General features: G+C 41.8%; 1 protein-coding gene across 1 annotated transcript in view; it reads right to left on the bottom strand.

Annotated features, from left to right (window-relative positions):
- The window catches only part of ITPR1 (inositol 1,4,5-trisphosphate receptor type 1), a 179,942-nt gene that overhangs the window by 23,069 nt on the left and 132,560 nt on the right, over positions 1 to 24,313 (bottom strand). Inside the window, 10 exon segments of the mRNA XM_064519235.1 lie at positions 330 to 525; positions 2,220 to 2,384; positions 3,661 to 3,836; positions 7,112 to 7,234; positions 11,251 to 11,443; positions 12,270 to 12,374; positions 13,331 to 13,453; positions 14,045 to 14,140; positions 15,441 to 15,551; positions 17,663 to 17,863. Of these exon segments, the coding sequence (XP_064375305.1) occupies positions 330 to 525; positions 2,220 to 2,384; positions 3,661 to 3,836; positions 7,112 to 7,234; positions 11,251 to 11,443; positions 12,270 to 12,374; positions 13,331 to 13,453; positions 14,045 to 14,140; positions 15,441 to 15,551; positions 17,663 to 17,863 (1,489 nt within the window).

The following is a 24,313-nucleotide window of genomic DNA, read 5'->3' as shown; positions in this document are numbered from 1 at the left end:
ACTTAGATAATCTCAGCTGTTTTAGCAAACAGTGAGAGGAGAAATCTCAAATGTGTGCAGAACAGCCTAAGTGCTATCTCCAGGGGTTCTCCCACCCCTTCCCCCTTCACACTGCAGTAGATCACAGTGTTTTGTAAAAACCCTGGGGTAACTGTCTGCTCCAAGCAGTGGGTTTGTTGTTTTGTTTTTTACTTTATTTAAACAGCGTCCTTCGTAAGAAAGAACTTACGAGGTAACCAGCATGTCTTGCAGTCTTGAAGACTCAGCATGCCACAGAAAACAAGACCGTTACTTTCTTTAGCACTGGAATAGTCAACATAAGTACTGACCTGGCAATAGTGTTTCATTAGGGAGCTTATCTACTTCCAGGATAAAGTCATCTTTGAAGAACAGGTATCCCACTATCGAGAACAGGTAGACCAAGATGAGGGCAAGCACGGCAGTTAGGATGATGGAGCGCCCATTGCGAGTGACACTCTTAATGACGTTCAGCAAGGTCTCTTCTCTGTACACCAAGTCAAAGAGCTGCGGAAAAAGGCAAAAGCAAAGGCTGTTGGACAAATTTACTACCAATAAAACTGGTGGCATGTTACATGTTGGCACAACATAGGGTAGCCTGTTAACAATACAAATTATTATTATTAGTTTTTTATTTTAAGAGTTGGCAGTTAAAATTCAGCAAAGAAAGATTGAGCAAGAGGCTTGGGGGCTGCCCACCCCCATTGCACCTTTCTTGCGCCATGCACTTCGAGGCACAAGGCCCGGAGGCAGCTGCACCCTCCCCGTTTCACCTGCACTTCACTGCCTTGGTGAAACCACGGGGGCATTTTGGTGCATCCACCAACAACGCACCACATACATGACTTGAGGAGTTACGCTGATTAACCTAATAAAGTGTCTGTGATCATTACTTGCTTAAATGCTAGATGTACAGTGCTTGCTTTAACATACAACTGCTAACAGGTACTGTTGCACTTTTTTCTTTAGCATTATCTGCCTCATCTCATAAAAAAATTAAAATAGCACAATTCAAAATTCAATTCATTTATTGAATACATAGCTAGAGTGAGCAATATTTTTCACCAAATTAGTGTTGGCAAGAAAATGTTCTTTGTTTAAATATTTTTTTACAAATGTTTTCCTTCATTTTCCACTCTGCTGGGCCTGTGACATTTCCCCAGCATGGCCCAGGGATGGAGCTGGCTATACTATTGACAACGAGGGGACAGAGAGTAGTTAAACTGGACCTGTGTGAGTGCAGAAAATAACCAATTCAGTTACCACAGGATGTAGCAAGCACCAAACGAATGGACAAAAATACACAGTTCTGAAAGGGACTGAAGGCTTGCTTTAAAGGTGACACATTTTCTTCACCAACTCTAGATGCACTCTTTCACTGTTTATTCTTAGAAGTATTGTGTTGTGCAAGATGTATTCCACCAAAACAGGAAAAAATCCCATATGCCAGGCATCCGTGTTAATTGTTTGAGGTCTAGAGTCTAGCTAGAGTTAAGGAGAGCCTTCAAAGTAAACCAAGTGCTCAAAAAACAGGGACACACCATTATAGTTACTGACTATAACAAAGCGTAAGCTGTCTTTGAGAACTGTTTGCCTTTTACTCATAGCATGGTAACTCCACAAGTGCCTGCTGTCTAGCTAGCATTTATATGGCCAGATTTTTCAACGATTTTTTTCTCACGTAGGTAACAGTTCATATGACCTTGAGAAGACGTAAACCTTCAGCAGCTATTGATATTACTTGGAGTCAAAACAATTTAAATTATTTTATTATCTTGGAAGTCAGAGCAGGCTCACAAGCAATACATCTAACCTAGAAAACTCATACCTCAGCTGTGTGAGAATTAACCTTCACAAAGGGAAATGCCAAGCACCTTCCTTACAACTGCACATTTAATATAGTGAGTAATTTTAAATTTATTTAATGAAAAACACTTCTTGTATAATATACTTAAGAATAAAAGTCTTTCATTTGTCCACAAGAATCAGGAAGATGAGATCTGGCAGGAATCCTGTAGTCGCCCACAGCAACTTCTCCTAAGCAAAATGGCCAGAACTTAGTTTTCAAAAGACAGCTGTATAATGGTCTCCTATTACTAAAATGGAAAGAGAGCAGCATAAAACACATCTAGATACGCCTGAGACGGGACTTTACAAACACATAGAAAGAAAAACATCCTAGGGACAAAATGAATACCTACCAACAAGCTATAAAAAAATTCATGTACAAAGAGTCCCAGGGCACAAATGAGAAGGTAGAGTAGGTGATACAGAAACTCCACATCCATGATCATTGCCTTGTATCCTCTAGTGAAGGTTCCACAGTTACCCACAAAACTCATCAGAAAAATGATTTTATTACAAACCTAAGGAAAGATTAACCATAAATTAGTTACATAAAAATGAAGGCAGTTTTTCAAAGCCAGTGATAACTCAGCTACATGATGTTATCAACAACTACGCTACAGTGCCTGCTATATGACAGCATTTTACATAGAGTCACAAGCTGCTTTCTGTTGCATTTTCTGCACAGCTCTGACAGTGAGCCAAAACTAAAACTTCAGATCTTTAGTAAAACACATGCACTGACTCAATCTTCAGCTTTTTGTCCCATGGCATCAAGATTTGAAGTTTTAAAGAAGAAGGTAACAACACAACCCTGTTGTGAAAAGTAGACCTTCCTTAAAAAGTGCTAAACCACCCTAAGCACCAATCTTCCTGCAATCAAATAACTTTCCAGGCTACAGCAGCACTTACGTTTCTGAAGCAGCAATTCCTATTGCTTGTTAATAAGTGAGTACTCCAGATTCCCTCAATGATTCACCCTCAGATCAGGTACTTAATAATCCTCTCATAAAGCAGCAGCCATCAAGACCAGAGGGAAAACTCCCTTACACTTACCTGGACCTGCTAAATGCTATAATTATCAATAGTAACAACAACACTGCTAACAGTGCAACTCTGATTCTGCCGTACATGGCACTTGGTAACACATTTTGATGACAAGGGGAACTATTAAATCACACGCTTAAAAGCTGGGCACTGTAATAAAGGCAAAGGCTTCCAGAAGGCGCATCTTTGCACAGCTCCTGCTGACTCAGTCAAAGAGAAACACTTTTGGCTTACTTGCCGAGAGACCACAAATATCCAGGTTTGAGTATTAATGAAGTTCTCTGGTGGCTCAGCTTACATGCTCGGTCCACACATTACCATAGCAAAACTGCTTAGTGTCGCACTTTGGGCTGGCAGGCAGACTACAGACAGGCATTTGGGAAATGCATTGTTTAGTAAATCTTACACAACCCCGTAAATACTGCAGTTTAGTCGCCAAAGAGAAGGGTTTGAGAGAACAACTTCAAGCACTTTAGGGTCACAGAGACATCTTAACATTTTCAGCTGGGGTAGGAGCTGTTATGAGACTGTGACAAAACCTTAGAGCTCTCCAACTTAGGGAATCAGGATTACATGAAAACCAGCAAAGCACTTCTATTAAGAAACAACCTGAAGCGGGAATTACTTCTTCACCAACTGGTGCTGCCACTGCCACAGTGTTCCAGACTATTTTTGTCCGACATCTTCGTGAGCAGATAAGGAACCCTTACATAAGATGCAACAGAGCTTCAAAGCCCACTCAATACTTACATTGAATGCACCCAGAAGAAATAAAGTAGGTTGTAAACCAACTGAAAATATTAGTCGTAATATTGTAGAAGCTATTAAGGCTCTGATGCCATGGGGCTTAGGAAGAGCTATAACTATAGCCAAAGAAATCAGCATAGCGGTCCACAGCAAGCCTGACAAGTGGGGCTCTAGTGTACCTAGGATGGAGAGAAAAAACAAAAAAACATAAACCTTCAATACTTTGTGTTACCAAATAATAGTCAAATTACCAAAACAATCAGATAAGTGCCATTTTATCTTATTGTTGTGCAATATCATTAATCTACCTGTTCAGACATTACTGATTTCAAAATGGTAAGTAGAGTGTCTGAACTCAATGCCTTCAGCAGATTTTAATTATGAGTTTGTTACTAAAGCATTATGTAAATAAGCACTAGCATTATGGGATTCTTTATTTTCTTGTTCATTGCTTGCACACCTTGAATGCTAAAAAGGAGAGGCGTTCTGCTAATACATTCTGTAGATGCACTGAATGGGTAGGCAAAGACAGACAACATACTCATCAGGTCCTGATTCATAGCCTATTCTTCTATCATGCTTTTGGTCAAAAACCTTGTACAAGTTTTTATCATCTCTTGCTATTTCTGGTTCTATTTAGACTGTCCCATGAGACTGTCTGCTTACATAACATCAGCCAACATTGCTAAAAATACACTTCTGTGAAAGAACGATAAAAATACTCACCCTAAAATACCATTTACTCTGGGTCTGTGCAGAATATAAAAAGACATCTTTTCTTGAAACTCACATGAAAAAATGTTTCTCTTCAAATAACTGGTACCTCAGACAAAAAGGTGCAATTCCCCCAAATCTCACCTTCTGCAGGTACTCAGAGGGCTGTTGTGTGTTATGAGCAACATATTCAGTGAAGGTTTTTCTCCTCCCAAATTCAGAAGGGTTAAGAAATGTTACTCTCATCTGACTACAGTGAGCAGCCATTTAATTTTGTTCCAAACCACCGTAGACTAATAAAGACAGCAGAGACAGATGAAGATTAAAGCCTAAGCATAAAGTTGAACAGATGTTTCCACTGTGTGAAGGGAGTTCAGGATCTCAGAACAACACAGCAACCATCCTCGCAGCTGGCAAAAGCCCGGAGGTGCAGCACTGAAGGCGGTCGCCCGGCCGCGAAAGCCGAGCAGCGGGGAAGCAGGGGCGAGCGTGCACCAGGGAGCTCAGCGGGACCAGTCACTGCTGGGCACAGCAGCGCGGCCAGAGGCTCAGGGCCTCCTTGCAGGGTCCAGCGCTCTTTGTGCCCTTGGAAAACACAGAACACCGAGCCAGCGCTCACCACTTGTCCGCACCCAATCTAGCTCCGCCGCGCTTGCCGCCAGCATGTGGAGTCCATTACAAGTTTGTTGGCAGAAAGAACGCGTAATTCGGCAGACTTGATAGAAAGTTCTCCCTGTCTCTGGAATTCTTACAATTTAATACCTAATTCTAGGCACCCAAGCTTGTTTCTGCTACTGAAGTCGTAAGTTTTACAGCTTCTGCTACACAGTCATATGCTAATCAGCTGCTCCAAGTTCAACATGTTTGAGCAATTCAAGGCACTGATAATTTCCCCCAAATGATCTGTTTTGGAAAGCTTGCTTTCTTTAAAGCTGTATATGTACTTGTATTTTTTAAACATTCTTGATGATAACTAGTCAAAGAAGAGATTTTATCAAAACTTGACCTGATAAAGTATTTCAAATATGCAGGGTAGGGCATCTTCAAAATGCCAAATGATTCTCCCCCAATCTTGCAACTTGCAATCTCGAAGAACTTGTTTAATTAGCAGCTTTACTAGCAGCCATAAATTCAGACTTTTAAATTTTAACTTGTGACCTTTGAGACTACAGATGGAAAATTTGGTTGCTCTTTGTGCTTGTTAAAACCTTTAAACCACCAGCTGGTCAGAAAGGGATGCTGGTAATTCTGCAGTATGCTAGAATCGCTTGGTGCGACAGGAGAGGGATAGCTGCTGAAACAGGAGTCTGATGTTTCATGAGTTAGCTAAACTAACTAACCTCTCCCAGTAACATCAGATTTTGGTCCAACACACCTTGTTCTTTCTCACATGTCGTATCTGAGCATTGCTCATGATGTAGAAGCCCTAAATGTAGTATGCAATGAACAAAGGAAAGAGATGCAGAGAGAAGTTCAATAGGAGAAGATAAAAATCTGTTTGGCCCTGTTGTATTATGAATGTTAAAAGAACGAGAAGTAAAGGCTTGAGCATGAATCACATTCTCCAGGATGAGGTTTTACTTCGGGGATTCTTACTTACCTCCGCTGACACAAATGTGGCAAAAGCTCCTACCTAGATACTTCCTCTACAGCAGTTTTACAAGCGATAAACACATCATACAGACACTCACAGGAGTATTTGTCCATATTTCCTGATTTTTGCTAACATGAATCCACCCATCAGCTTGCCTTAGGGTGCATCCTTCAGAGATGCTGAATCTAAGCAAGACCGGCTGGATCTAATCAGGTCTTCATTGGAAGTATTTACTGAATTGGCTCTAAGAACCATCTCTCTCACACAAACCCACTGTTCGGATCAAAAATAACTTCCATGAGACCTATTGCAGCAAGATTGTGCAATCCCTCATGAACTGCACATGTTATCACATAGTTTTTGCTAGAAATGATAGCTCAGCAAGCTCAGCTGCTACCCACTTATGGCAAGGAAATTCGGAACGGCAGGTTGCTCCAGAATCAGGAGGAAAGGCTGGCAAGCTTTCCCTGGTTCCTTAAGCCAAGCTCTCATCTAAGTGCTCAGAGAGGTAATGTCCTGAGAAGAGAAAGTACCAGAGGAGAGACTGGGTTCTTATTCTGGCTCTCCCACTGCCTTGAAGGGCGCTAGGCAAGTTGCTTCCCTCTTGCAGGCCTCACCTGCTAACACGGGGTAATCTCACCTACACAGCTCTGCAACACTCACAGACCTCCTGATGTGCTATGTGACCACGGAAGTTTTACAGAAAGTGACATTAATAAAATGCAAGCACAAGAAAAACAACAAATTAACATTTCTTATATTTTTAGTTCAATACTTAATTACAGAACTTCAAAACAAAGTAGAACAGTCACTAATTAAAAGTGATGTGTCTTTGATAACTTTTTTCCCCTAGGAAGAAGCATGGCTCTACATTTTCCTTATCAATGCCTCAAGACAGAAAGGACTACCAAAAATCATGTTAAAATGTCCCTCCTCGCCATGATCTCTTTGCAAATACTAGGCCATGTTTTATTCAGATAAGTCTGATAACAGCAAAGTTTAAACCCCAAGACAACACCAAGAAAAGCCAATTTCTGTTCTACTGTCCCTGGTGGAGTTAATAGGGCTGCACAGACAAGTAGGAGACACAATTTGACGCATCAAACCTTATTTGTTCACATATTTTTGTATGTTAAATATTGGTACCTCCTCGAATTCCTTTGAATGGATAGAAAAATGCTACAAGTAGGTTCATAAGGACAGCCAGGTTAAAGGAAATACTGCTCCAGAAGGACATGTTGCGAGCACACCAGTACAGGAAAGGTTGAGCTGCAAAAGAAAAAACAACACTTTTAAAGGAACATTTCAAAAAAACTTCAAACATTCAAAAAAAACTATGCAAAAAAATTATCTCCACCAAAACTCAGTTTATTTTCAGTTTCAGCACAGTATCAACAGCAGTAATAACCATTGCTTATGCTGAAGTTTATCTGATTACTCTTTATCTTTAGGATATTTCCAGTTTCCTGGATAGGGCTTTACAGCAAAGGACCAATGTTAAAAGGGAAAGCATTTTCAAACATGAATCAATTTAGCAGCAGCATGAGAATAAGTTCAGAAATCCTAGAGGTCATGGACTTGTTTCCCCTCATAATATACTTCGTACTCGCATAATCAGTTAAACCAAGAGTGATTAGGAGGAATAAAATTTGTACGAGGAGTACAGGTGGGACGACTCAGCACCGTCCCTCCTAGCCATGCCACTATCGTTGCTGCCAGCAGCTCACCTACGTTAGATGCTTGCCCATCTTCAGGCTGCCTTTCCACCGGACAGAAAAAAATAAACCAAAGACAGTGCCAGGTGGACTCTTGGGACCCAAAATGCAGCACAGCAATGTAAAAATAAAGCTGAAATGTTTGACTGGCTGCCAAACACATAAGGCAAGTTTACTTCGAGCTGATAATAGACCAACATATCCCAAGATAACCTAGTTCAAGCTCAGGTGACCGTATCTCTGTACTGTGGGCAAAGGACACAAACATCTGCAGAGCTAAAACTACAGTTAAACAGCGGCATATTTTAAATTCTTAAAGCCACATACAAATACTTTTAAACATGAGTCCTAATTTTAATGATCTCTGCAGCTAGAATCAAGAGGTCCACAAAGCAAGAAGATTCGTTTTCTGAAGTGGTCATGGACCGGGAGATGAAAAGGACAGCTAAGCAGCTGCCTTAAGGTAACTGCATCTGCATCAAATTAAAATCCCCCAGAATTTAACTCCTGCAGGCTTACTGCACAGCAGATTGTGTACTGCAAAAGTCTGCAGTGGTTAAAAATCTGTTTCAAGTGCTCTCAATGAAGGGAAAGAGAACTAAGGCTTTTCCCATTTGGAAGGAGGGTACATGGGTACAGATGTCAGAGGGCAAAGGAGAAGCAGCTCACTGCAAAGTTTAGGGAAAAGATTAAAATGCAAACTCTGGGCCTGAAGAGAATAGTAAATTGATGAATGCAGCAATTCAGAATATCTTATTAGCCACCACCTCTCTTTAGTAAATCATCTCTTCTAGCAGCCTAAGCCAAAAAATGAGTTAAACAAGTTACACAATGCCTCATTATACTGGCTTGAAACGCACATAAAAGGCAAATACATTGAACAGTTGACTGTAAAGGAAAGGAATACAAAAAGGTGCCCAGTTACTGTAAAAAATAAGTTTGATTGCACCTGATTGGTTAGGCACCTGTTAAGCCTCACTGAAATGAGATGTAGCTATGTTTCAAACACATATTTCTTCTCATCTCAATTTCATTTTAACTAAAAGAATTTGTAAGCAGGTTGAATCCATCTGTATGAAGTTCTTATGTAAATTTCCAGATTTTACTTTAAACCTTCGTTTAGGATAGGCACAGGCTATCCGCCACGTGCTGCATTTTTGCCTAGTTTTGGAAGGCTCATTTGAATATTTAACTGAGACTGTGGGAAACCTATGGTGTTCATATTACAAGCTAGCTACATGAGCTTAAGGGCAGGGGGAATATATGGTTCCTTACAAACATAAAAAAAAGTTTATTGCTATGTTTAACATTTTGAGCTGATATTTTTCTCAGCTTTGGACAAACAGTAAGTTGCACCACAATGAGCACAAAGCAATACAAACCCGTTATGGCTCAAAACAACAAACCTATATTTAAGATGTGAGAAACAATTGTATTAAAAGGCTTAACAAGACCAGAATGTTAGGTGACGGACTAAACCTTTTCCTGCAACAGGAAAACCTTTCCTATAATTTTAATGAAAAATTCCAGGTCTTTTAAATAAAAATATTCTTCACTTCTGCCTGACAATTCTGATCTACTTGCAGTCTGCTTTCAACGATGGGTATCTTCGTAACTTGTTTGGAGGTAGCCTCGAAGAGGATTAAAATAATTCAGAAGTCCAGGCTTAAACCACAAAACCTAACAGAATATATGGATGCTGTCAAAGACAAAGTTGCCCACTTGTTTAAATGTTATATTTTCCCATATCTCCTGTACAGTTCTTAGAAGTCATGTTAGGAAGCAGCTTACCAGGAATTGAGACTGTCAGAACTACCAAGCCATTGTTAAGTTGAAATAGCTCTACTCTATTCAGTATTCAGATGCATCAAAAAAATATTTCAGTAGAGCTGATCAAGTTTCAGACTATCTTACCTATATCTGAGTTTGATCATTTTAAACAATAGGTTTCCAACTCGCTTTTGTCTGTTAAAGGGTCTGTTAAAATATATATATAATACATATCTATGCATACACACACACGCCCCAACAATCAGAAGCAAATATTGAGTTTCCATCAGCTCTCTGTTCTCCAGTGTGGCAGCTGGTCAACTCCAGCGTGAACTGCGCATATACATCAAACCAGGAACTGGAGAGAGTCCAGACTCGTCGTGGAGGTGCACAGCGACAGGGCAAGATGCAACAGCCACAAGTTGCAACAAGGGAAATCCCAGGAGAACACAAGAAAAAGAGCTTTTCACAACAAGAGGGATGGAAGGCTTGGAAGAGGTGCCCAGGGTACCTTTTTGTCGGTCAAAAGCTGAGTGGGCAAAGCCCTGAGCAACCTGATCTAACTTTGATGGTTGGACTAGATGATCTTTGGAGGTCCCATCTAACCTAATATTTTTCTAAGATATGCAATGATGCCCAAGTACCAGTGCAGTCTGTCAGGGAGCAAACTTCTACTACCACATCATTTAAATGGTTTGCGTTTGTCTGGCTCTGCAGGCAGTTTTTTGGTTGACAATAGCATACAGTTTTACAGCAGAAGTCCACTGCCTGTTCAACCATACATTTGCTTTAGGAGGGAGTTCTGGACCTGTTTGAGCTCTTGCGCTAATAACTAGAGTTTAACTGATTCAAGCATGGGGAACAACAGCAGTATCAGATGGCAGATGTTGACTCGAGCAGGAAATAGCTGCTTTATCTCTGACATTTCAGAGGGTCACTGTTGCTAAATTCTAACTGCTCCTTGCTGTCCACTGAAGCTGAGCCTCATGTGCAACGTTTCTATTTCAGTGAAACCAGAAACATTCTTTAAAAAATAATCCTAAGCAAATTAGATAGAAGGCTTACCAGGGGGAGTGATGGTACTGCATAGAGTAGAAAAATTTTTTAAAAGTTTTCTTAACTGCCAGAGAGAACCTCAGAGGAAAAAGCAGGAAAATGAGTGCTTGAAAAAAGTTTGCTTTCAGATATTCTAGCATTACAGGGCTGGAATGGCTTAATCAGCAGATCTTGGGGCCCATTCCTTGCCCAAAGGTAGAATCAACTCTACTTTTGCTGTTACTGCCAAACGCTTGTTCAACCTCTTCTTAAAGATCTCCGTTGCTGGAGACGCCATACCCTCCCCATGGGCAGCCCACATCAGTGCTGCATTATCTCGTCTTATTCTTTCTTTCAATTAAGGCAATGGCTTCTTATTTTCAGCACAGGAAAGGAGAACTGACTACTATTTTCTTCAGTTCTGTCCTCTCCATTTCTCCCCGCCACCAAATGCCTTCTCCTTGATGCTAAGCCACCACAAATTTGTTCCTTCCTCTTGGATCTTAAAAAAGATGACCTGCGATCTTTCTTACATTTCCCCCCCTGGATTTTCTCCAGTTAGTCCATATTGTTCTAACATTAAGCTTGATTTCCTTGCAACATAATGCCATCGTGCAGAGGAGCAGACTCTTTCAAACAGTCATCAAGGTTGCTGCCACACTGGGGAACCATCTGCTATCGAGTCAATATTTCAAACTTTGAAAGCCTGACCTAAGCACTCTGCTGGTAACACTTCACACAACGGCATCGGCAACAGCAACCTACCTCGCAATTTCTTTTGCCAGTTCATCTCATTAAAGAGGTCTTCCGATTTCATGAAGAAATCATTGATCTTACTGCCTTGTTCATCTCTCTCTGTGGTATAATATATCCGCAGCTTGGACTCCTTGGTGAGAAATTCACATATACTGGGTACAGGGAAGACAATTTGCTCCATTGTACGGTCCGACCTGACAATCTGAACAATAGTCTTATTAGAGTTTTTATTGGGTTTTAGATGTTTTTATTTCTTGCGTTCTTTTTTATTCCTTTAAAACCAGCTGCATGTAGAAACTCGGACACATTTCTGTAGAACAGCAGCTTGACAGACACTTCACTTAATTTACCTTTCAAAGCAAGCCCACACTTAGCTCCAAGAGTGATAGTTTCTATGCTGTGGTCTTATTCTGGTAATACCGTTTTTACCTGGGATTTCCAAAGGGCCCAATCAAATCCTGCACCAAACCTGCTTTGAATTCCAGAGCAATCTGGTCACCCAGTTTGAGAATCTTAGCAAGTTTTAGCCACGCTTATTGCACAGGCAAAAAAAGAGGAGTTTTATTCATCTTGCTTATTAGAAAGTTTTCATGTTTGTGTGTGTTTTACTTTTAAGCAGCATCTTAGATTAACTGTGTGACAGGCCAAATTGTCATTTAAATAAAGAAAGAATGGCAAAACATATTGCTAACTTCATGGATTCAGCCATAGTACTGGCCAAAAAGTAACACGTAAGTGAAGCTATACTTTTACCTGTGAACAGAGCTCTGCTTAGTTCCATCTTACAGCCTACACAAGACGGCTCAAAAATAGCTTCCCCCCACCCTGAGACTGTCAAAAAAAAAAAAAAAAAATATATGCATGTTCTTGTGTCAAAGATGACAGTCCACACACAGGTAGTCAGTTCAATCAAAATATCACATATAATATAACTGTTGTTTAATTACATAGTTTTTCTTCCAAATTGCTCTTTCCACAGAAGATGGTTTCCCCACACACATCTCCCAGCAGTCACAGTTTTTCTTTACCTCAATCTGTGCCGTGTGCTTGGCGTAGAACTCCAGAGCCTCGTCTCCCTCTATCTGACCTCCGGGCTTCAGCATGTTCTGCAGCTCTTTGTTATGACGAGCCAACTAAAATAAAGGAATGCAAAGGGAGTGGGAGACACCAGATGTCTCTCTGTGATATTAAATATTTGATTTTTGGCATAAAAAAAGAAATAGTACACAGTCAGCTGCTAAGAAAGGGCAAAGTTGACAGAAGGCTTGTTCCATTCCAACCAGACACCCTGTAGCTCTATTTTGGGAGCAAGTCAGAATGAATCAAATATGTATTTTTTTAATATCCATGTTGTTATTCCTCTCTTACCCAATCTCTCCCCACCCTTTGCCTGACTTGGGAAAGTTTTGAAGATTCACATACAGTTTATCCATCTACATCCAACCTAATTCAGAGGTGCACCAATCACTCAAGTATCTCAAGTATGGAGAAGAAACTTTGCCTCAGTTGAAGAGCAGATGTACAGAGCACTGCTCCAAAAAGATGCTTCTGGATGCTTCAAATTCATTTTACAGCATAATGATGTTTTTTCTTCTCACATGCAAAAGGAACAAGGAATCTCTAATAGACTGCTATATGTAGCACCAAAATATAAACATATTAACTAGACCCTAGGTCTGTCCTTTTTTTTTTTTCTTTAAAAAAAAAAAAAAACAACAACACTTGGTCTTTTATCTTTCAATCACCAAGTTGTACCAATAGAACAAATCCAACTAGTATAAAGTGACCTTTGATACGGCTGAAAAATAGACTGCTTCCTAGAACTGCCAAGATCCTGAATCACGTGTCTTCAGAAACTTGGTCAAGAGACTGCCTGCTTCCCATCATAAAAGTCCAAGAAATTTCTTATTCATATTAAAGAATTAAAGAAGAAAATTCTGTAAAGACTGGAATTTACTCTTATAAAAAGAGAGTATGTACTGAGTTTGCCTCAGAGGTGAACAATTAACTGTCAGTAAAAAGCAGATCTCTTGCTATTCAGAATTTATGATACTTGGTGCTACAAAAGCTGCAAGTGACCATCATCTACCTGGTGAGCTAGTATATAAATATTGTGTCCCACGTTCCTTGGAGATGCTGCAAGATCTTCTCCATTCTCTCCATCCTCAAATTCCACTTCACCTTGTAGATATGCCTTCTTTATCACTTCCACCTAGAAATACAGACACAGGCAAATGAAGTGACAGCTCTAGTTTGAGGGCTAAAGCCTGCAAAGGACAGTATACATTTGGTACTCCTACAGAAATCAAAGGGAGCTGAGCATTCACATTCAAGGGGTAGGTCAATGGGCTTCTAAATATCCAAGATAAAATAGGAAGCCTGAACTCAATAACTTCAGCTCAGTTCATGAACACAAGAAACTAAACTTTATGTTTCCCTCTCTAAGTAACATGTTCTGGGCTGTACTTGTGGTATGTTGTGTTACGTTCTGATCTCTGGCCGCTGCCATAACTACGCACAACGAGACAAGCTGACAGGGTTTCAGCTGAACTTTGAATGTTCTGTTTGTGTTTCCAGCAGTTAATACGTTAACCAGACAGCCAACAGACACTGCATTCATTCAGTCGAATCCTTGAAAGCTCCTCCAGTTACTAGCGATCCACGTACAGACTCCTTGAGCGCAGAGCTCCTGGCCAGGTCTAGGGCTGACAGTGTCCTCTGTCCCCAGCTGCAACGACTGCCTATCCCCTTGCTGTGGCAAGGTCAGGCAGCCAGAGCTCTAGGAACGGGCCAAGGGACTCACCAGCTCTTTCGGCCTCATGTTATACAGGATCCTCTCCGCATTCTCACTGTCGTGCCTACTCTCCATGATGGCCAGCAGCAATTTCGAAGCATTGTTCTGATGGAAGGGAAAAAACACCAGTTGCTGCCAGGAAGCAAAGGCTGAACATACCCAGCTGCGGCTCTAAAACACCCACTGCCTACGAGGGCTCAAGGCACCTGGTTTCTAGGAACATAGCCAGCAAGTTAGAGGCACCCAGCTACAAATACTGCAGGACTCCTGGAGCCCCACCTCACCAAGCATGCCATCGCATCTGTATCCAGATATATAAATTTGTGTTATTTTTATCAGTTTAATTCCCAAACCCTAGTTATTAGGGGACAAATTAACTCAATTTAAGCTTTAGATTCCTAAAATACTGAGGTTTCAAGCTTGTGCGAATTATTTTTTGTTTTAAAGATGCTGCAACATTACTAGAAGCTTTCAGCTCCAAAATGGTGCAGCTCAGCTCTACTCGAGATGCTGTTGATTAAATCAAAGGACAGCCAAGGCTGAAGACACAGACATGCTTCACTGCTTTTAACTGAAAATTACTCTGCGACCTGTTCATGCCAAGAAATAGAGGGAGGAAATGGGAAACTACCACAAGGCACCAGACTACTTTAATATGAACAATTAAGATTAAAATCCATCATGACTGACAATAAAAACCAATAAAAGTATTTAATTTTGAAGTATAATGCTAATTGAGTCTAAAAGCATTTTTTATTTAGAATAATAAAAAACCCACACTACCCATAATAGTGTGAGTCAGCAATGGAAAACAACTAGACATTGCATTGTAAAAAGGGACAATAAGTAAGACAGGAAATATTTCTTAAGTACATTATGAAGATGGAGTACTCTGTGACTACAGCTGTTATAAGACAACAGGTTTGCATATTTTGAAATCAATATAAGGGCTAATTATTTCAGCATTAATATGAATAGCCCTAAAAAAAGCTGTGATGACTAAACATCAACATAACTTTATGGTAATAAAGCATTGGGGAACCAGAGGTAGCACAAGAAATTTTATTTCCATTGTATATGTAACAGTTCATCTGACAATAGAGAATTTTTCATTGGATTTAGATTTTCAACAGGGGAATTAGAATTCCTCAGCATATCTTGACTGCCTGCAGTCCCCCACACCTCAAAGCTGGTGATTTCACATTAGATGCTGCCCTATCATTTAAAAGATGAAATACCTGCGACAAACAATCTCTGGGCACTGCCTTCAGCAATCTGATGCATATAATTTCTTGGCACTTCTGAACATTGGGATATAGTAAACACCAGCATGTTTCCATGATTCCAACAATAAAATTATGCTTCATCTTACTGTTAACGTAGACTGCAGAAAATATTCACTTGCCTTCAGTTCTAACACAAGGTCCATCCTCTTCTTTCCCAAAGGGTTGATGTCATTGAGAATTAATGCTGTGATTATGTCAATACCATTGGATTCATGAGTAGCGATGCAGTTCTGTCCAAAGAAAATTCATCACAACTTCACTAATTGTCTACACTACACACGCAGCTCAGTCTAGTGACCCCGCCAGAACAGAAGAGTCACCTCTCTTTCATCACCTCATAAGCTGTTTGAGATGGATAACTGAACAGAAAACTCTACTGGGTGGAATAACAAGAGATTAAAGCATTTTGATTCAAGCTTTTCCTATAATCAACCATGGCATGTCCTACTGAAACCACCCAGATTCAGGAAGCAAAAAGCAACACAGTTGATACATGAAGCATTTTCATGCCAAAGGGTTTAGGCTGAACATGTAGCTAAGGAAGGATATTTTTTTTCCAAGATTAGGAAGAGTTTCCTTTACTTGAGATGTGCCAATGAACACCAGCTCTGGTGCCCTCTACCCAAAGAACATGCATTCCCATAACCTTCTTGCTTACCCTTTAACCTTGCTTTTATAATGACATATAACTAAAGTGCACAAACTGACAGTAGCTTGCTGGATTCAAAATTTACAGCCCTGCTTTGTCATCAATTCCCACTGCAAAGATATACCTACATTTAAAGGTTATTATTCCGCCTAAAGTGGTATGCACTGCAGAGATAAACTTCCTGTTATGATAAACTGTCCTGTACACCTGCATGCATGCTCTTACCTAGGTCTGATTTCATCTTAGCATGTGGTCATCCCCACTATGTTTTGTTCAGCTTTGCTGTAAATTATGCTTGAATACAAAAAGAAAAAAATACTTCAAAGCACAGATTTTCTTGAAGACTTTTTGAAAAAAGTCATATTCCAATCTTTTTATACCATATTTACATTCAAACAGGATGCAAATGGGAAAAATAAGTAGATATCCCTACTTGCAAATCCTGAATCTTGCTTGTTAAATGGGTTACATCCACACCTGGAAGATGTGACTATCAGATCATGCCAGCCCATTGTAAAAAATATTCTCTAAAATACGTATTGAGCACTTGTTATTTGTTTAGTCAATGCCATAGAGCAGTCAGAGTTTGGAAAATTATTTTGGGATAGGTATTTATTTAGCATGGTTTATTCTAGACTTCCAGTCTTTAGATGTCATTCCACTGAAGGGAACAGTTATAGCATGAATCACATTTCGATCAAAGGTGGATGAATGGGCCTAATGAATTGGTGGAGCTATTCTAAAACACGGCTGTGCAGTACATCAGGAGGTGGTAGGATACGGTGGAGAAGCACAGCCAAGCAGTGCAGCTGCTGCTGCCCTATGATCTTCCCCACTGGGACAAATCGTAATTCTTGAGCAGCTACAAGCTCCTGCTTGTGCAAACAAAGTATCTTCCAAATTCATTCCAAATTCTTTAACTTTAGAGGCACAGACCAGACGAAGTCCAGTCTTGGGCCAGTAACTGCTTTATCTGATAGGATTATCACCACTATTCAGTTATGCCTTCCCTGTAATGTGATTATTTAAACTGCCATGCTTGTTTTAAAACAGTTATTCCTGCTTATAGCATAACATACTGCCAATAGTGACTATGGTTTCAGGAGAAGCCAGACCCTCTCAGAGGCTTTGCAGTCCTCGCCAGCGTGCAGCCCGTGCACGTTGAGCCAGCACCGTGTCCTCCCCAGCACTGCCAGTGTGCACGTGCTGCGCAAGCGCAGGAATCATCGTCAGCAACCCACAAGACTAAGTCTGAAAATAACCCCAAACTCCCACACGGTTATCACCTTCATTAATGAAACTGCAGCGCTCAAGCTTCTCCCTCTGGGCTGGGTGGCCACGTTTCTGGCCTCGTTTACGACAGGCAATGGAGCGCTGTTTTAGCGACGTTTTTGCTATAAAGAATTTTAAGTATAAAAACTGCCCACTCTCCCTGCCAAGTTTAGTAAGACAACATAAATCACAGCAGAGCAGGAAAACATCTATTGATGTTTTCAATGGTTTCATTCCTTGGAAGGGCCTCCAAGAAAGAAGTTGATTCTTAGGGGTTCATAAAGGCAAAAAATAAAAATAAGGAAAAAAAATTGTCAGGCAAATAAACAAGCAGCATTGCAAAGGAATAGCCAAGCTCAACAGATCACACTGCAGGTAGATGGAGAACGACTGCTCCTTCCACGGCTACCGACACATTACCTGGTTTTCATGGCAAGGCCCCTGACAGTACTCCGTCAAACTTTCCAGCGTCTGGTTGATCAGCGCCACGTTTTTCTCGTTTATATACAGGCCGAGAAGTCCAAGTCCACCAGTTGTGCTTCCGCAGATACAGTCCAGGAACTGCAGCGTCTCACACACCAAGTTGTAGTTTGTCTTGTTGTTCTGGCAGCGTAGGAAATTCTGCAGTGCCAGTGTGAAAGTCGAGGGCAAGGGAGCAGAGGAAAAAAGCATAAAAATTATGTTTGGAGTATAACCTTTTATTAAGTCCATCCACCTACGATTTCACTGCATGGTAATATTGCTGCTAGTTTCACTGGAGCTTGATCACAAGGAGGCACAATCAATCTAAGACTTTTCCAGGGCTTGTTTTCAATGCACTGCTCTCTTGAGCAGCTTGTTGGCTTCATATTTTACAGAAAACAACAAGCAATATACAGAACACATCCAATAGAGCACTGAGAACGAACAGAGTAGGCAATACACTATATTCTCTCGATCAAAAAGCTCTCCTGAGCCTGGCAGCTCCCCCTCTTAGCCTACCCGCTGCATTTAGCTACTAACAAGCACTGCAGACTCTCCTCTTGAGACCTTTTCCAAGGCAGAAAAAGCGGTTCCCTGACTTTGGTTTCATAGCACATAGCACATGCTCAAGTGGCAAGGAGGTACTGACTGCATGACTCGGAGAAAGGCATCTTTAATTGCAACTCTCTCTGTTGCATTTCTTCCCACATAATTACCGTAATCCCTGCTGGAAGCTGCTGATTAGCTGCAGTTCCTCTAATGAAATACCAGATTTATCAGTATGGATTAAACATAGTTCCTCTCTCCTGCATTCCAAAACACAAACAACAAAAAACAACAACAACAAAAACAAAAACACACCCCAAAGAGGGACAATTAATGAAAAGCATTTTTCCAGTGACTCAGATTATTCCAGTGACTAGTTGTTAGCATGTTCCCAGCAGTGTTCTGCAAAAAGGAACAGACACCACTGCCTCTTTTCCTAGAAGCTCCAGCAGGATAACTCCTATCTAGCTCCATCCTAGCTGGTTACAAAACACTTCACTTCAAAGGTGGGAAAAGAAATCCCAGAGGAACAAAATGTATGGGACTTTGGAAGCAGCAAGGTCTCTTCCCCGCGCCTGCAGAGGAGTGCTGTTAACTGATTGCCTCTAGTGGTTGCGTCAGACTAATAAGTCTTTTAAGGCAAACAGACTGAGAAACTGCCAGATTCAATTGAAGGCTAGGCTAAAAAAGGAAAATGCTGCCTATGAATGCAGACTAAAGGTGACAGTGATTCAGCACATTTAAGCTGATTGCTCGTTTAATATCCTGACTTTTGATTAACTTGTCAGAACACAGAAAGGTTGATGCTACAAAAGATCAGAGCTCTTCCCTTCCCTCCAGGAAAAGGCAAAAATAATAGCTAATACTGAAAGCGATGAAACAAAATGTTGCCCTGTCAAGAATCTCTCCCTATGGTAAGGCTTACTCTGATAACAGCTAGGTTTATACCAGCCTTGGCTTGTTGATCCAAAGTCAATGAAAACAAAGGAAAGAGGAAGAACAAGGTACAGGAGGAAAGCAGGCAACGTTAGATGGCTAAACAAGCTGAAGGAGAAAAACGCAGAGGACAAGACCCCACTCCACAGTGACAAAGCGTCCAAGGAAACCTCTGCTGAAGTCGCTGCCAACCCAGGCTGAGCTCCCCGGACCATCTCAGAGGGTAGAAAGTGGGAACACAACTCTCCATTACCGAAAATGCCAGCCAAAAACTTTTGATGGGAACGACTCTGAGGAACCGGCCCCCAAGGCTGCGTTCAGAACAGCGATCACAGAGCTGCAGGTTCAGTCAGAACATACGGCAAAACACGTCGCTTGTGGGATCCCGAGGGGAAAAGGGGAAAAGGGCAGAGGATGCCATCCACACCACCTCACTCATCCTGCACGCTCAGGCAAGGGAAAGCGTCAAAAAGACGGATTGTCTTTAGAGAGCTGGGTCCTATGAAAAACAGAAGCGGGATGACCCAACGGTAAACCCCAAACTGAGACTAAAATAGCTCTTGCAAATAACACGGTGTGTGCTGGGGGCTGGGGAGGGAGCTCAGCAGCAGCACACCTTGTTCACTCCATCTTTCACCTCCAACCACAAAATAGACCTCAAAATTTTAAACAGGCCTAACATTTCATTGCAGAATGATCCACGGTAGATCTGGATCTTTGGCTGACTTCATGTTACTGTAAGTTTTTAGACAGCAGTCCTCCCTGTTTCTGGGATACGTGCCTGTATAACAGTATAACTGCGTAACATACAGTTACGCTTCCAAAAGCAGAAAGCAGATCATCTACAGCAGCATCTGCAGCCAGTTCTTAATGCCGCAACAGCGTATCAGGGTGTTGGAGATCTTCCTTCCCTGTACACCACTGAAAGCTGAGTACCCGTTAGAGAAAATGCAATGAGTAAAAATAAAACTGGCTGCGTTCAGAATACTAGCTCAGTTTCTTGAAGACAGGATGAAAACAGAATCCCCAGACGACAAGGCTCTGCGACTTGCTTGGATAATTCCCCCCGAAACCTAAGTGTTTCCACTGGACGAAGTCTCTGTTTTAACAGAAATCAGATCCCTAATTGGAAAAAAAACTTTGTAAAGGAAGAAAAAAAAAATAAGAACCTGATTTTTCTTTACTAGCAACCAGGTACAGCAAGCTTCCCCCCCAGCCCCACTGAATACAGGCTCTTCCTTCAGTCTTAAAAAGTTAATTCTCACACATGCCTCTTGCCCAGAACAGGACGAGCAAAACCAGCTCATTATCTGCATGCAGTAGTAACGTCCCATTAGCCAAATTATCGAATCGTTATCCTGCAGCATGCAAAGCTTTACTTTTAGTTATTACCTAGGCTATGTCTCCAGAGACTAGGAATAAAAGAGACAGTAGAACCCAATGATAAAAGTTATGTCAATTTGTACAACGAAAGCAACACTTAACCTACAGACTTAGACCTTTACTCTGAACATGGCTGCCTGGCACATTACTATAATATTTAATCTCAAAGAAGTAACAACTCACTTCATAAGAAAAAAATGGAGTAATACTTCTTCCCCTCAAGATGAGATTCCTAAACCTAACATTGAAGCTGTACATTTAAATGTCACTGTGTGGAAAGGTTGGTCTTTAGCACATATTCAGGCAAGGACTGCAGAAGGAACTCTTCTCTGCAGGGAATCACCCCTTTCCATTCTTCCTCACTGTACGTTAAGTCCAGCTCTCCTGTTTATAGCCAAGTGTTCCCTGGATACTTTGCTCAATTTGTCACTAGCTTCAGTTCCTGTGACTAATTCGGTAGGATACAGGAACATCCTCATTAAGAGAAGAGACAGTATAGAAGAGATCTAGTAAGGAAACCGATGTGACTGCAGTTAGGTACAATCAACATAGATTACAGGCTGGCGACAGCAAGTCAGAGCTATTATAACTTCGCTTTCAAGGCTTGGCTCTCACGCACAATCAATCCTCAGGCCTAATGCAAGTTTAAGAGTATCCCAGGTATCTGTGTGCTGAGAAAAACAGAGATAACAGAAGTACTCCATAGCAACATTCAATGCTTTCAGTCTTAAGTGAGCACCAAAGCACCCTTAAGCATCTACCCATCAGTACCAGTCCTTCCATAAAGGTAAAGATATTGGAGATGACTTTAGTCAACAACTCCTCCAGTTAAGTGGAGTAAGTTTGAAGGAGGCAGAATACTAACGGTGTGAAATGGGGAGCAAACTGCAGTTTTGTTTGGGAAAGGAACAACCAAGTGATGGAAAAGGTACAGTACTGCAACTCCATGAGTCATTTCATGAGGACTTCCCCCTCATTTAGGAGGCATACCCTTTGACTCCCATGGCAATGACTTCTGTTTTCCTGCATCTGTACGTCAGGTTCCTCACAATTGCTAAAAGCTTGTAAAATGCTTGGTGAAAACCTGCTGGACATAAAGCTATAACTGCACTATTTGGATGACGACTATTCACTTCTAATTCAAATGCAATTCATGTCATTCTGGAAAACATAGAGCTTCCAGAATGAGAAGCATATTACATATTCCTTTACATAGTGATTCCACTGGCAATATTGATAAGAGTTAAATTATACCTACTACCTGCAGACACACAGATTTTGAAGCTTCAGACATACCTGCCTCCCTGCCAGGTCAAAAGGAGAAAGGCAAGTGTCAAGGCAGGCAGTAACAGGATTACATTTGAAATACTGTTCCTCCCACCTCTATTTTAACCTTTTTCTCCCAGAGCAGAATGCAACTTCCTGCTGCCTGGGGAATGCAATCATTCAGGACGGCAAACAGCTCAGGCCCAGCTTCTGCACTGGCTTGCAGTCAGCTTTGTTCCTACAGCTTTCAGTGCCTAGGCAAAGACAGCAGCAGCAAAGGATCCTGTGCGTGCGGTTTGGACTCCTGCCACATAAAACCGCTGTCCTACTTGTCTCCGACATTGCTAACGGCATGAAAATTGTTTGACAAAACAAAGATCAAATAGTTTCTGAAAAAATTAGGAAAAAAACCGATGTACGTAACCTCCGCACCTATACAATGTTGAAAGAATTACATGTTCATAGCACAGGAACATTAACATACAGATCTGATTTCAAATATTGCCAGCAGCAGGGCATTCGAGTTCATCAGAACTGATTCGGCAGGGCTGAAAAACACTCAGGCAGGGTCCTACAGCTCTGCCATGCAGTACAACAATACGCAATCAAGGCAATTATCCCTCCTTTATGAAGCCATTTAGTAGAGTCTACTGTGTCTCACCAGTTCCTCACTTACACTCGATCCTAATCCAGCAGCAACGGTTTCACTGAACAAAAATCATGTTAATTACAGTCCATTTGTAAGCAAAAATCTTATCTCCTGTGGAGGCATGCACTAGGTAAGATTACTAATGTACAAGTTTGGGACTCACTCTAAAATTATACAAACACATCACAGAATATCACAGAACAGTTGTGGTAAGGGACCTCTAGGGACCGTCTTGTCCAATGCCTCTGCTCAAAGTATGGTCAACTAGAGCAGGTTGCTCAGGACCACATTCGGTCGGGTTCTGAAAGTCTCCAAGCAGGAGGCACCACCCACAACCGCTCTGGGCTAACCTTTTCCAATGTTTGATCACCCTAGCAGTATTTAAAAAAATAAATTAAAAAAAGAAACTCCCCCAAACAAACAACCTTTTTCTTAATTGGAATTGCCTGTGTTTCAGTTTGTGCCCATTGCTTCTTGTCCTGTCACTAGGCACCCCTGAGAAGAGTCTGGCTCCATCTTCTTTAACCCCCACCTCCAATGAGCTATTTCTACACGCTGATAACATCTCCCCAGGGCTTCTTCTCCAGGCTGAAGAGTCCCAGCTTTCTCAGCCTCTCCTCACATAACAGAGGCTCCAGGCCCTCAGTTATCCTTGTGACCCTTCATGAGACTTGCTCCACTATGCCCATAGCTCTCTTGTACTGGGGACACCCCAGTGCTGAGATCACCCCTTTGACCTCCTGGCAATGCTCTGCCTAACTCAACCCAGGAGGCCCTTCACCGCCTTTGCTGCAAAGGCGCATCGCTGGCTCATCGTCAGCTTGGCATCCCCCAGGACTTCCCGGTCTTTGGCTGCCAAGTTGCTTTCCAGCTGGTTGGTCTCCAGCCTGTACTGGTGCAGGGGTTGCTCCTCCCCAGGGCCAGGACTTTGCACTTCCTGTTGCTGAACTTGGTGACATTCCTGTCGACACACTTCTCCAGCCTGTCGAGCTCCCTCTGAACAGCAGCACAACCATCTGCTGAATCAACCACTCCTCCCAGTTCTGCATCATCTGCAAACTTGCTGGTGGTGCACTCTGCCCCACTGTCCAGGTCATTAATGAAGAGCTTAAACAGTACTGATCCCAGGACTGACCTCTGGAGAACGCCACGAGTGACTGGCCTCCAACTGGACTTCATGCCCCTGATCACGACCCTCTGAGTCCGGCAGTTTGGCCGCTTTTCAATCCACCTCACTGTCTGCTTATCTAGCCTGCACTTCATCAGCTTGTCTGAAGATAAATCCATGCTAACTACTCCCAATCAGCTTCCATGTATTTCAAAATGGTTTCCAAGATTAGTTGCTCCGCCACCTTCTCAGGCATTGAGGCCTGTAGTTCCCCAAATTCTCATTCTTGCCCTCCTTGAAGATAGGGGTGACACTTACTCTCTTCCAGTCTCCTCAGGAACCTCCCCTGATTGCCACAACCTTTCAAAGACAATCCAGGGTAGCCTCGCAGTGACACTGACCACTCCCTCAGCACTGTGAATGCATCCCATTAGGTCCCAGGGACTTGCGTCTATTCAGCTTGATTAATTGCTCCCGAACCTGATCTTCCTCTACTGAGGGTAGGTCTTCCTTGCTCCAGACTTCCCCTCTGGTCTCAGTAACCTGGGATTCCTGAAAGCCAGTCTTACCAGTAAAGACCAAGGCAGAAGCAGGCATTGAATACCTTGGCTTTCTCCACGTCCTTTGTCACCAGGTCCCTTGTCCCATTCAGCAGCAGGCCCACATTTTCCCTAACCTCCCTTTTGCGGCTGATGTATCTCTAGAAGCTCTTTGTGCTGCC

Source organism: Dromaius novaehollandiae, chromosome 12 (assembly GCF_036370855.1).
Source record: "Dromaius novaehollandiae isolate bDroNov1 chromosome 12, bDroNov1.hap1, whole genome shotgun sequence".
Lineage (NCBI taxonomy): Eukaryota > Metazoa > Chordata > Aves > Casuariiformes > Dromaiidae > Dromaius > Dromaius novaehollandiae.
The sequence above is the reverse complement of the archived record's forward strand: the minus strand, read 5'-3'. Positions and strand labels throughout refer to the sequence as shown.